The sequence below is a fragment of the Molothrus ater genome, chromosome 2, assembly GCF_012460135.2.
Source record: "Molothrus ater isolate BHLD 08-10-18 breed brown headed cowbird chromosome 2, BPBGC_Mater_1.1, whole genome shotgun sequence".
Classification (NCBI taxonomy): Eukaryota; Metazoa; Chordata; class Aves; order Passeriformes; family Icteridae; genus Molothrus; species Molothrus ater.
In genome coordinates, this window is record NC_050479.2 from 86,515,977 (window position 1) to 86,530,105 (window position 14,129).

At 41.1% G+C, this 14,129-nt stretch overlaps 1 protein-coding gene across 1 annotated transcript in view; it reads right to left on the reverse strand.

Moving 5' to 3' along the window:
* ACER3 (alkaline ceramidase 3) overlaps nt 1-13,710 on the reverse strand; it is a 56,250-nt gene extending 42,540 nt beyond the window's left edge. Inside the window, exon 1 of the mRNA XM_036382729.1 lies at nt 13,549-13,710. Within this exon, the coding sequence (XP_036238622.1) occupies nt 13,549-13,651 (103 nt within the window). The 5' untranslated portion in view covers nt 13,652-13,710. The remainder of the gene's footprint in view (nt 1-13,548) is intronic.
* Between the last annotated feature and the right edge of the window lie 419 nt (nt 13,711-14,129).

The window sequence follows — 14,129 nt, forward strand, 5'->3', positions numbered from 1 at the left end:
TTACTGGGACATTAATTGAAGTTACTTGAACTTCAGCAATTCAGTTGCAACTTGCACTGGCCACCACTTTTCTAAAAACAAAATGGGAAAAATACTGAAGGAAACAAATACTGAAGGAACTAATGAACTGGATAAGCTGTGTATGAAAGCTTCCTGAGGAACTATAAAAATGAGCACACATAAATAACAACACAAATCAATGGATCTTTCCTGAGACTACTAGGTCTTCCTCGGTGTTTAAAATAATATCAGAACTCTATGGAGCAAGTTCACATAGATCATAAGAATCATAAAATTAAAAGACAGATAAAACAGCACAGAAAAATGTAATGAAGTGCATTACAAAGGAATGCTGCATTAATCTAGCTCTGTATAGAAACTGTCATACTATTATGAGAAAAACTGTAAGGCACTAATGAGAGGGAGGGAGTAGATACAACAACTAGGAGTACTACACAGGAAAAGGAAGACCTGAAAAGGGAAAGAACAGCTGCCTATATCTCAGCCAGACAGAAGCTAGAAGAAAGCAATGTGGAATCCAAAAGGTTTACATGGGGGAAGGACTGAAAAGAAATATTATTTGCATTACTAAAGAAGAGAATTCTGATGAGTACTAACAGGTTGAACCAAGGAAAAGGGAAGTTTCAGTAGGACATCTAGAAATCTAGCATCTGGCAGCAGCAACATTTCCCAAAAGAAACCATGAATCCTGGAAGAGTTTCAAACAGAATGGATAACACGCTGCAAGACACATGAAGGAAACAATGCACCGTGGGTGAAGAGAGGTGGCAAACAAGGTAGGAACGCAGGCTCCTTCCCAAGGCCAGCACCAGCTCAGATGCATACCACTGGAGTGAGCACACCACGTTCCAGTCACACGTGTCTCAGCCCCAGCAGCAGCAGAGCTGCTTCCAGTAAGTCCAAGTGCTGGGACAAGGCCAAAAAAACTGAAGGCAACATTGCTGCTGCAGAGCTGGTGGCCAGCTGGAAGGTTTAAGTGTTTGAAGTCGGAATGCAGGGCAGCACTTCTAGACCTTGTAGGCTGCTTCTCCCTTGCTGGGCCTCCATTTCTCCAGGACAGCACAGCACAGATATGCAAGCCGATAGAGGTAAACCATTTCAGTGATAGATTGGATTAGGGAGGGGTAAAGAGGCAATTTTAGGGAAAAAAATAATTATTAACAACACAATTTGATTTTTCTTTCCAGTGCGCATTTACAAGTGGTTCCAACATGCTGTGTCAAGTGATACATTCCAATTTATGGTTTCACACACTTTATATCCCAGCTGCAGAATTCATTCCCTTGACATTCATCATACGAGTCCAGCTAATATTTTTAGATGGTTTTAGTATGATTACAGTATTTCATGTTGCACTTGTGTTCTTCAAAACAATCAAAAAGTATTTAGAAGAGAAAGCTCTCGACACTGCTGACTAACAAACCACACACAAAGTAAGCTCAGTTCCAACCTGTAAAGTGTGGGTGTATTTTCTTATGCACAAGCCTCTTTGGAATGCACATCCTACAAAAGCCCTTATTATAAACTGCTTCTGAATTGCCCTAGGTTACAATTAAGCTATCCTTTTCCTTACCCTCATCTCTGCAAACTGCTTTGCTACTGTATAGTAAAGGCATTCGAAAACTACAACCTAACAAGACTATACTAACACTGACTTTGCTTCTTATGTAAATTTTACTAAAAATAAATGAGAGAAAGCTAATACTTAAATTCGTATTTTAAAGCTCCACTTATTTCTTCATAAGAAACCAATACCCTTGAAGATACCCTTGCAATCCCAGAAATAGAACAGTTGTGTTTATAGTAGTGCAAGTTTAGACAGTGAAACATTGCGGGGGCAAAGAAATTTTTACTCTTTCCCTTCAAATCCAAAAGACATTGGTCACCTATTTAGTCTCTTTTACTGGAGGGTCTAAGCACCCCAGTCCTCCGTCTCAATATCCCTGCAAGACAGGCTGGATAAAGCTGCCTGAGCCACAAAGAAACCTGCCTAAAACTGAAGCCAGGACCTTCAAACACTAAAGTGTTCCTCTAGGCACTTGACCATCCTTAGCCACCACAATAAAGATGAATGAGTTCACCACACCACTTCTCGTAAGTAAAGCTTCAAAGTAGAAAATGCAGTCACAGTAAGAGCTGGGTACTTTCCAGAAACAATATTTTTGTTACCAATTGTCATGTTTAGCACAATGAACTTCTCCTCCTGGAATTTTTAAAGGCTATCACAAGTGAAGAAGAAGTGCCTAAAGCCCCAGAACTTGCACTGATTTTTTTTTTTGTTTTGAGGAAGGGTGACTTCTGATTTTTTCTGAGGGATCTGTCTCAAAACTTTTCATGACTGAAGTCTGAGATCAGCATGAACTGCTCTTCCTCAGAAGAACATTAGAAGGGCAGATTAAAATGTGGAGGGCCAGCTGTGAAGTTTAATAGATTATTATGAAAGCAATTGCAATGAAAATATTCTGAAGTGATAGGCCAGAATAAGGATAGCTACAACACCTAAATTAAAAAGCCAAGTACTCTCTTCTCTTTTGAAGCCTATGTTATTGTAGTTGTATGTTTATCACACCAATGCCTGTCACAAGCACAGGGCATTGTGGAACATGAATAAATGGTTTTTGCATTTTGAATGGACCATTATCTGAAAAATAACAGTATTTAGAAATGTAATAATAAAGATGCAAGAATCTATTCATGACCATTTTTTTGAGACTTCAGGAAGCAGCTTGGACAAATATGATAGTACACATCTTCTTTACAGGACATTTTATTCTTAATCCAAGAAATTCACAATTAATCAGACTGCAAGGAATAAACTTGCATTACAGCCAGCTGCTATGCCATCCTGTCATATTTTAATATTGCTTTCCTAGGGTATGAGAAACCACATGGAAAAGAAAGCATAATTTCTCCAATAAACATGAATCTAAGATGATAGCAAGCACACCAATTACTTTGAAGTACACCTGGAAGGATTTTGAAAGCAAATTTAAAGTAAAAACAGTTGACATAGGCAGATCATTTGAAATACCAATCTAGAAAGCTCGCTAAAAGCAAGTGCTTACATCTGGAAAATGCAATCAAAGAAAGTCTAAAGAGATTAGGCTGAGATGATGTAAAGTTAGAATATTACATGCAATAAGCTTGTTGCTGAAGGGCAGATTTGCTTCTTTTATATCCTTTACTGGAAAACAAAATAAAACCCATTTTAAATGTTATTTTAAGGCAGGTTGATGATGTCAGACTGGGAGGAAGTAAATGACATGGAGATTACTGTTCAGCCCCTGCTAAAACTAAGCAGTGACCAATATATTACACTGATCATCCATGTCATTTTCATCATTAGCTCCTTCCAGCCATTCTTCTCCTACGGTGGCATCAGCATCCTGGCTTCCTCTTCAGTGTCTGCACAAACTCCTTTGAGTCGAAGGGTCTGTCCAGAGGAGAAAGCACAGATTTTAGAGCTGACAGCTTTGATTTACCAAGTACATCCAACCCAGCATCTTTCAGTCCTCACTACACTGGAAAAACTAACTTGAGACACGGAAGCTGTGGGTATCAGCCCAGAGGCTCTGGTAGGACTGTCCCAGGCACTATGCAGTGACAGAGGAGAGCTGAGCCTTAGGGGAGTCCAACATGCTCACTGGATGGTGAGCAGCAGAGAATAATGTGCACCAGTGCTTCTGTCTAGGTATTTGCAGCTTTAGCTTGGGTAGTCCATCTTCAAAATCCAAATCCTCTAACCTTCTCTTTCTTCCCTTTCTTACTATCAATACAGATTTCCCCTGGGTGTCCAGAACAATTAAAGCCTCTTCTACCAATGACTCATGCCATTCTTTTGCCCTATTTGGATGGCAGGAAATTAAAAGTTACTACAATACTACATAAAAAATAATACTACATAACTGTAGGAGAGCACATGAGGATAATGAAACTGGTCAGCAACCACAGCCTGATTCAGACACACTGAAGCCACTCAAATACTGATTGGTGACATTCACCCTCTTATCATCAGTAGTAATAAAAGATTCCTTCTGCAAATAACCATATTTTTTCTTTTCTTTTTTTTTTGCAGGGCCGCCTTAAATGAAAAACGCTAAAGCTAACTGAAACATGTGATGACAGGCAACTGATCACAGAAATGACCTGGAATCATCATCTTCAATCCTAAATATCTAACTTTATCTCTTTTACATAGGTACTTCATTTCTCCAAAGTCTTCATAACCTTTTCCAGTTAATATAACAACCTCCAGCAAAAACTTTCAACAGTATCCAATTAATTCAATAATGCAAGAATCAAAGGTCGTCACTCCTAGTCTACAACTAACTCTAACTGTTCTTTAGTCACTGTTCAATTGTCATTTCAAGACAACCTTCTTGTTCATGCTTGAAAAATGAAAAGAAAAATATTATCAATCATCTATCATCCACAAATCTTGGCAAAAGCTATTCATCTGGAGGGAAAATGAAGCTTTTCCACAGAGACAGTAAGATCAAAGCCCATATCTTAAGTATCTCACAGTCTAAACCAAATAAAGAAAGAGATATAAAATACACAGAAGGTTCAAACTTTAAACACTATCTTTTTGTTATAAATATAAATTAATATAGTACCTACACAATAATAGTTCATAAGGTGGGTGGCAGGAATTTGGGCAGAAATCTGTTTTACTGAATAAGATACAAAATAGTTGAAACCCATATACAAATTAACTGTGTTCCCAACACAAATGTGGCCCAAAGGCTGGCAGAGGAAATCTTCCAGAGGAAACGCCTGAGACAATTGTAGAAAAAAAAATAATACAAAAGTCAAGTGGAAATCAGCATGGAAGAGCTTGGAAGGAAATGCATTTAAGAAACGGAACTAACTTTACAGTATTTCTCTGCAGCCCAGAATAGAGGGGAAAAAAAGGACATGAAACATTAAATTGGGATAGATTCAACAGTTTCAGCATTTCAGTACGGCACTAACCTTATGCACTGTGCAGAAGAATGTATCTGAGGAGCCTTGCAGGATTATAAAACTTGGGCCTTGAAAGATTTAACAGCCACCAAAACTCTGAGTGAAAAGCAACTGTGGTATCACAGATCACAAAGGCATAGCAGTTTGTTTAAGTGAATGAAAACAACATCTGCTGTATGATTTCACTGCCACAGTGCATATCTCTGCTGCTTTCCAAGGCACTGACACAAATCAATTGAACTGATTCTTAGAGAGACACTGCTCACCAGTAGCACAAACCAGCAATGATCCTCTGGTTTTTGCTCTGCTACATCAAAAGAAAGCCCTGAACTTCTACACTGCTACTGCTAGCAGCAGCTTATGGAGATAGCATTAAACTGGTATGAACAGAAGTGCATTGCCAACATTTTTTCTACTAAATTGAAAAAATAAAGCAAAAAGTTTTCTTTCTCTGATTTTCCAGGCAGTTTACACTGGGTTCAGCACATTGTGTATAGTTTATTCTTTCTGCTTATACAGCTTATTTTCACAACTGTGAAAAAGACTTGGAAAAAAAGAAAAGACATCCATTTTCATTCATGAACATAATATCACCTGGAGCAACTCTGAGTTTATATATTTGTGAGTTTTTTCTTAAGTCTGTAAGATTCAAAATCTAAAAAAATAAATAACGTCTGTATCCCGTGTAAGGACTGCAGGAATATCAGTAGAAATACACCCTGCGCCTGCGTGCAATAACCCCCAGAGCAGCTTGGCTGCTGCAATCTGGGGTCAGCACCAGACCTGGAAATCTCTGGCAGGAGAGCAGCACTACAAACTCCCTCCAAGAACAATCCAATCTGTAACGAGACTCACACAAACATTAAAAGGTTTGCTTTGCAAGAAAAGGTAAGTACTTGTAGAAGAAAAATACACCCATTTTACCTAGAAGTAATGTAAACTCCTCTCTGTGACAACAAATTCAGTTCCTCAGTTCTGCTGGTCATTTTTGCTTCCTGTTGCAGATGACCCATTTGATTTCAGAGCAAGCCAGATCTGCAAAGTCTTTTTCTCAAAGACATACAAGTAATTTTTCATTTTTCCCTGGGTTTCCTCAATGAAGCTTAAAATCCCCATTTGAAGGGATCACAATAGCATGCTTTCCAGTCAGGAAGCAGGTCTTTGATTGAACAAACAAATAGTGTTGACCAGGCAGGATGAAGAAAGAGATGACATTTGTTCATCAGGTTAACACAGAAATACCTCTGTCCCAAGACTGAAAGTGTCCAGACTAATTTTCATGCTCAGTGCTCTAAAGGACTTCTTTGAGCTAATACTGTATCTGTTTCCCAGGTGCTGATTCTTGTTCAAATGAAAATCCTTATCCAACATGAACTAGCAATAACTAAAAATCTAGCCTACAGAGCAGTGGCATCATGAGCTTACTGCAAATAATGAGCTCATTAAAGCATTGTATAAACCAAGAGCTTCTAGGGCCATGTCTTATGACTATTAAGTTGATACCTTGAAATCCTATGAGTTGGAATACATATAAAATTCATACTAAATTCATGCAAAACATGAAGATGTTCAGGTCACCCCTAACACCACATCTTTTCCTAATTCTGCTTGTCTGCTTTCCTGCCTGAAGAAGTCTAAATCTTGCCTTCCCAAATATAAAAGTCAAGTCTCAAACTAACATCCTGAACCTTGCCCAGCTTAATCAGGCCACACTCTTGTTCCCTTCTCCAGTTCCTCTGTTTAGAGAGGAAAATTGCAGTATTACCTGGACTTGGCTAAGGGAACATATATTCCTATTCATAAAGCCAGCCAGAGATTCTTGAAGAGACACACACACGCTGCACATACCATTTCAGGGTCACTCCAAGGACACAGCATTCAGAAAACATGTCCAAAGGAATCAAGGAACGATGTAAACCCAAATATAAGAAACTAAAGCCCCAGGACACAGCTGGGAAATAGACACGCTGTTGGACACTAATCTCAAATTTGAAATAAAGTTTGGAATTTCCTTCAGGAAAGTCCAGGGCAGGTTGAGTCACCAGTTGGTGGAGAGGCAAAGAACTGAAGAGGAATCTTGTAAGGCTGAGGAAGGGACACAAAGGGTGCAATCTCTCCACCAAGACTGACAGAAAGAACAACTTCTGCCTCCCGAACTCCAGACACACTGAAGTACGTACTTTGCCAGAGGATGATGGACCTGACTGTAAAGGAGATAATAATCTGGAGATGCTGACTGCAGTAATCATTTAGAAATATCAGTTTTTTCAGTGACTGGTCACAGTGCACATGCAGCATATTTCTTCAAGGAAATTAATTTTTAGGAACGGAAAAAAAATATCATGGTTAGACACTTCATTTTTTTGAGCTAGCACAAAAACTTCGAAAATTTATAATTGCATTTTCAAGTACAAAGAAGGATCTGCGCCTGAAACCTTAAATCTAAACAGTACCCAGCAAAACCACTGAGCCTCTACGCTGAGCTTGCCTATATGGGCATATTCAGATCAATTAATGGTAAATGATTGACACTAAAGCAGTGTTGCTCTGGGCTTTTTTTACTGCAACGTTCTCTAGAATTTCTCTCTTCCTCACACATTCTTTTGCTCTTTGTAGTACTTCCACAAAGACAGAATAACCAAGCACCTTTAATTCATGCAGCAGCTCAGCTTCTCTGCTAATGGACGGAAGAAGGAGAGTAATTAATGAGGCAGGTACAAAGAGCCTCCCAGCTAGAAGGCAATCTAAGGTAGGTAGCTCTGCCCTGATAACCACTGCAAATGGGTTCTCTTCTAGCATTATAATGTCCTTTTTAGACACACATTTTGAATTAAAAGAACTTTTTGCATTTTATAACCTTTCATGAGCCACAAACCTTTCCATGATCCTCTTGAGGTAGTCAGAGAAACAGCCAAGTGTGTGAGCACTCACACAAGTTGCAAGACAAAACAACCATACATTGCTGAGCTGTTGGGATTGGAGACAATTCCCAGACTTCCTGTGAACATTTTTGCATCGATAATTAAATCTTTCCTCTTTAAAGGAAAAAAAAAAAATCTTTCCCACTTATCTGTGAAAGGCACCAGCAAATATAGAAAATGCATTACATAAATAGCAGTTTCACACACACAAGACACAGCAAATCCCAGACTTTTTGTCTTTCAATTATGACAAGTTTTTAATCTGTGATTAAAAGCTCATTAAAAGTAACTTTAAAGTCAGCAGTGTTCCTTTACAATCATTTATTTTACATTAATCTTCCTATTTCTAGCTACAAATATATATTCTGCAAATTCATATCATGCAGTTCATAAACCTGTCTGCCTCAGTTTGCACATACGAAAAATTAAAATGTAGAAATGTCATTGCTCTGTTACCATTTGGAGTGGCAGATGTCCAACTGCCAGCTGTACAAGTACTGAATATGAAGCACTAATTATAGAGTAATCAAATGCTTTGTTAAACCATATTTAAGAATTTTATTGTCACTTAATAGCTACACACATTAGTAGATAAACATACATGTGGTCCATTAGCACAGCATCTGACAGGCTTTAAGCGTATCCATAACATGATGGATAAATAAGAACTGATGACTGGGGAAATCAGCTTTCCAAGAGCCTTTGACCCCATCTTTCAACAAAGACTGGTGGGAAAACTGAAAATTAAGCTGTCATGAGATCAAAGGTAGAGTTGCATCATGATGAAAGATAAAAAGCAAGGAAGAATTAAAAATAACATATAAATCATTAGTGATGTCAAAATGCATCAAAGCTGTGTGACAAGACTATCTTTAGGCTTAAGCCAAGAATGTACTTTTACAGCCTAGGAAAGGAAATAAGGTAATACAACAGTATTTGCTACTGATTCAAAACCAAATAGAAAGAAATAAAGAAGTGACAGCAGAGACCATCTGGCTTATGATTTTGGTTCTGCTATTTTGTTTTTTGGAGAAAAAAATAAATAATCTTTCAACTTCTTTTTGTCCGCAGCACAAAAAGCAAGCTAGAAGTGTTCATCCCAAAACACACTGCACAGCTGAGCACTGTTCTGCACACTCCACTTGACTTTACACTCACCATCAATTATTTTAATGCTTCCTTTACCTTTTTGCTTGCAGTGCCTCCTCAGTTCAGGGAGCTCCCTCAAGAAGCCAAATAAATTTCCAGAGGAAAGTTGTGATGTGGTTTCCTCCAATGAGATCATTAAATTTATACACTCAAATCCCTTTCAGTCTTAAAGTCTATAGGTCTGTGACACTGTCTTCTGTTAAAGCACTCTTTAGAACTCATCTGCGTCATGTCATCTTTAAATCGCTCCATCTCAGCCAGCCAGTTGGGCTCATCACACCCAATTAAACTTGATGATGTTTCCTTCATCTGCCACTTTATCACTGAAAGAACAGGAAGAGTTCTTGAAGGCAGACAGTTGGCTTTATTTTAGTTTTCTAACTCTCACTTGGAGAGTACCTAGCCCAACAGTCTCTGGCTGCTTTCCAAAGCCTCTGGCAAAAAAGGCCAAATGCAACAGGATACCCACGAGGAACAAGTGACAATCCATACATGGCAGTACAAATTCAACATTAATGACTTTATTTTAAGTAAATTTTGCAAGTTTTTATGTTTTAAAATAATGAGCCCCATAGAAAATAGAGATCTGTGCATCTTTGGCAGCTGTATTCTCTGAGCGATGCCTAAAAGGAAACACAATGTCGAGAATGCTGGGACAGCACTCTATGCCATCCAAGATGTGAGATCAAGAGATATCTCACACTTAAGAACACAAGTCACCATAATCTTGTCTCAATCTCTTGTCTGAGGCAAAAATCAGAAGCTTGAAGGAAGCGGAACAAAAATAGCTAGAAACATGGGCAGATTCTCATGACATGGGTGTGTTTTTTTCCTAAATAAGAGTCCCATAAGGAAATCCCAGTTACAAGAAGTCACTTACCAGATCTCTAATGAAAACAAAAACTAATGGATTTAACTCTGGTAATGATAATAATAAAAAAATTCTTATACAAAGATATCAGAACATACTTGGACAAGACCAGAAGCCAAGAAAGAAACAATTTCACTAATTCCTTGAGAAGCCCGAAGCAATGTTCTAGATGCTTGCTGCTGTAAATGCCAGCATAAGGATATCTCTAAACCTGTCATGTTGTAGATGATGCATATTACTCATGGACAATGATAGCTCAAAGCAACATAACTGGAAACATGACTCAAGTTTGATCCAAACTGGAACACAGCATTCTGTTGTTAACTACAACAAATTCGCCCCCATGATTCTCCTGACTGAGAATTATAAGCCCTCATGTACCACACAGGGCTCCTTTGAATCTAAAATATTTGCTTGAATTGGTACTACTCTACATGCTTTCAGCAAAGGGAGTATGTGAAGATTAGTTATATTCACTCAGCATATTCTATAAGAGAAGCTCTTCTTACAGGGATGACTGAATCCAAGAATGGTAAGGCTCCTGTGATAGACATTCATGTCAAAACAGACCTCCAAAACTCAATGCTACGTGGGCTAAACTGGTCTGAAACATCCAGCCCTGCTAAAATAAGGAGTAAGCTGTAGCATTTGAGTGATAAGTGCTAAAACCCAGAACTTATATTTGCCCTCTTTCTATTTGCTTGTGTGGGAGGATGGTGGCTTTATCCTTTACTATTTTTTCGTAAGCAAGTGTACAAAAGTTTGGATAATTCAGCTTTTAAGAACTGAGACCTGGAAAGGTTTAAAGAAGGGAAAAAAAACCCAGATCTACTACTTGCTCTCCAGCACACAGGAGGCAATCAATGAGAAACCCTGAAAAAGGAATTACTACACCATACAATAGGTTCGATCAGTGGGGGATATAAGACTCATTTTAAGGCTTAACAGACTTAAGCTTGCAAAACAATTCTTTTTAACTGGTTTTCCATTTCAATTGGTTTAATATTCTACAGATGGATGTAGAGCAGTTAGTCATCCACCTCCACAGGGGAGAAAAACTGACTAGGTGCAGACTCAGAAAGGCAAGAAAAAGCATTTCTCATTATTAAAAAAATGAACTTTTGAATACATGCCACCATATTTGGGACACATCAAGGGAATTCAAGTATGAAGTGCTACACCATCACCTTTCCTCACTGCCACATCTCTCACTACATACAATTGATAAGCTGCTACCATTTACACTAGTTCTATAAGGAGTAAAGAGCAAGGAACTGCATGTGGGCTTTTGGAACACAATGTAGCAATTCTGTACTAAAAGTAGCATGTCAAAACCAAATTGCTAAATGGCACAAAAATGTAATTTGTACAAGCTTTCTGTTTGGTTCTTTAGCCTGCAATCTATTTGGTTTGGACCTGCCAGTATTCTTCAATCTTTGGGCCTCCGAAGTTTCTTATAAATTATTAACCACCATTAACAACCAACTTATAACAAATATTAATGCAAAAATTTTTACAATCAGCTGTACCTGAGTGGTACCAAGTCAGAAATGGATTTTCACTCTTCTGTAAGGTAAAACTTCAAATAATATCCCCAGAACACTTATTGCCTCAGACCCTCAAAGCACTGTTAGAGAACTACTGCTGAAGAAAATCTAACCCATCTTGGCATCTGGACTGAAATTAGCTGCTGTTAAGCTAACCCTACACCACAGCAGGCTTACTTACTGTTTTGCATTTTAAACTTAGATCATTTAAATGCTTTACATTACAGCATACCCCTTATATACAGTTTTCTTCAGTGCAACTGACAGACCAACAAACTGTCGTCCCAAACACCAAAGCCGTAAGGAGGGACCAGCCCTAGTATAGCTACTCTCTTTTTCTTCAGAACACAAGCCTTTCTGCCTCCCATTACTCTCATCCTCATCTTCCTTCTCCTGAATAATCCAAAAGGAGACAAAAAGTATCAGTTAACAAGGTCAACAATGCAGGAATTATTTTAAAAATTTACATGCTAGTCAAATTCATTTTTACATTAGTGAAGAAACAGAACTTCCTCTTCCCTATGAGAATTATCTCACAAATTATGCTTGACAAAAAGGAAAACACATATATACATACTCTGCAAAAGTCTCATTCTATTTAGACTTCTAAGTTTGTCCCTTTTTAAGAGTATTTAATTTTGTTTCCTTTTCAGCCAGCCTGCCTCAGCCATAAATCTACACACTAACTTCCTTTTTCCTCTGAGCTTCTAAGCTGCTTATGCTGCTGTTGTTCATTTCAGATCCTGTTCTTCCTATTCCTACACTCTGAACACTCTTTCACAATTATTCATTTTGGATCCTCACCCATGTCAGTGCTTGCAACCAGGAGTCACAGCTGGGCATGGAAACCCAGAACCTTCCATCTTCTGCATGCCAAGCTCTTCCAAACCACTGCTGAAGAATCCCAGCTATGTGAAAGGCCTCTGCAGATTGCCCACTTCAAGCACTTCAGGGTAGGTGAGCCTGGTCACTTGAGCACCCAGGGCCCTAACACTTCAAAGGCAGCTACCTACCTTATGCGTGTGAAAGTTTTTCGCAGTACAGGGCGTATGCCAGGCAGAAGCACATAATTACAACTACTACACCCTTTAAAGTTGCTGCCCAGGACACAAAAATACTTAGTTGTTCAACAAAACCTCAGTGACATAGGGCTTAATCTTTTATCACCTGCAAGACACTCCTTTCTCAAGCACCTGATGGATGACCCTGTAGTTGAAGCCCCTTCTTTTTTTCCCTAAAACATGCTAAATCCTGAGTGTTTCTGAATAACAGAGTTTCGAGGTCAAACCAATGGCCTGCTCTCTTCCCAGTGCTCTGAGCTATCCTAAAAGATAATCACTTGAAACAGAGCGACCTTTCAAGCCTCGCTTAACTCCCACCACCTGGGAGCAGAGCCACCTGATTGACGATGGTCATCAGGAGGCACCAAAGACCAGCTGGGGGAAGGTGTCATCCCTGGATGAAGCCGTATCTTGCATAGGAAGATACCTTTTCTCTCCCTGAGCAGTTTCACTTGGTTTGACAGTCCAGGCTGTGCAGATGGTTCCACCTCAAGGGGAGCAGAGCAGCAGACCCGTGTGGCTTCACGGCGTGGCACGCCAAGCACGACTCCAGCGAGAGTCCCTCCCTCTCTTCACCCGTGCCTGCGGTGCCACACAGCCAGCCCAGCTCCCGTGACACCCCCAGGACACCGCTCACGGGCCACCCCATCCCAGCCACCGCCGCAGGCCCCCGGCACCCCCGCTCCAGCCCTGCCATCCCTACGGACACAGGCCGAAAGGACACGCTTGGGATGGGGGCCCAAACGACACGCTGGGGAGAGAGGGGCTACACCAGCCCGTGCTTCCGACACGGATTTGTGGGGGAAGGCGGTAAAAAACACCCATTTCCACCCACCGGGGTTGGCTGAGGGGCAGCGGCACCGTCACCCCGCAGAAAAGAGGGGCCAAGGAGGAGGAGGGATTCCCCCGCCGCGGGGAGAGAGCACGAAGAGCTGCGGAGAGGGAGAAGGAGGCGGCGGTGGGACGGGGCCCCCGGGGCCGGGGCAGGACCCGGGGCCGGAGCGGCCACTCACAGAACTCGGCGATATAGTAGGAGACGGCGTAGTTCTCCTCGCACCACTCCAGGGTGGAGGTCGGCGGACCCCAGTAACCCTCCCGGTCAGCGGCCGGAGCCATCGCGGCGCCCGCTCCAGGCTAGAGCGGAGCCAGGGCACGGGGGCAGCGGAGGGAGAAGGGCGCCGGGCCCGGAGCGCGGCGGCGGCGGCGGGAGAGCGGGCGGGGCCGGCGCTGGGCCCGCCCGCTGGGCGGAGCCGCGGTCACCATGGGGACGTGCTGCGGCCTGTCGGACGGAGCAAACCGGGGCGGAGAAATGCATTGTGGTGGAGAGTGAGGATGTGGGGAGAGTCTGTGGGGAAACACCGGTGTGGGGCGTGTTTGCTTCTCAGGGAACCCGCGCGATGCCCCTGTGAGGATGAGGCGGGACGTGCAGCATCACGGCGCTCTCCTCACCCACTTTTCAAGCCGCGGGCAGTGAAGAGGTTTCTTCTCTCAGCTTTCCACTCCGGTTTTCCTTATAGATTTTGTGGAGGGTTTGTAAGGCGAGCGGGGCAGCGTGCTGCCTTCATGATGTTGAGACACAGCTTCACAGCATCGT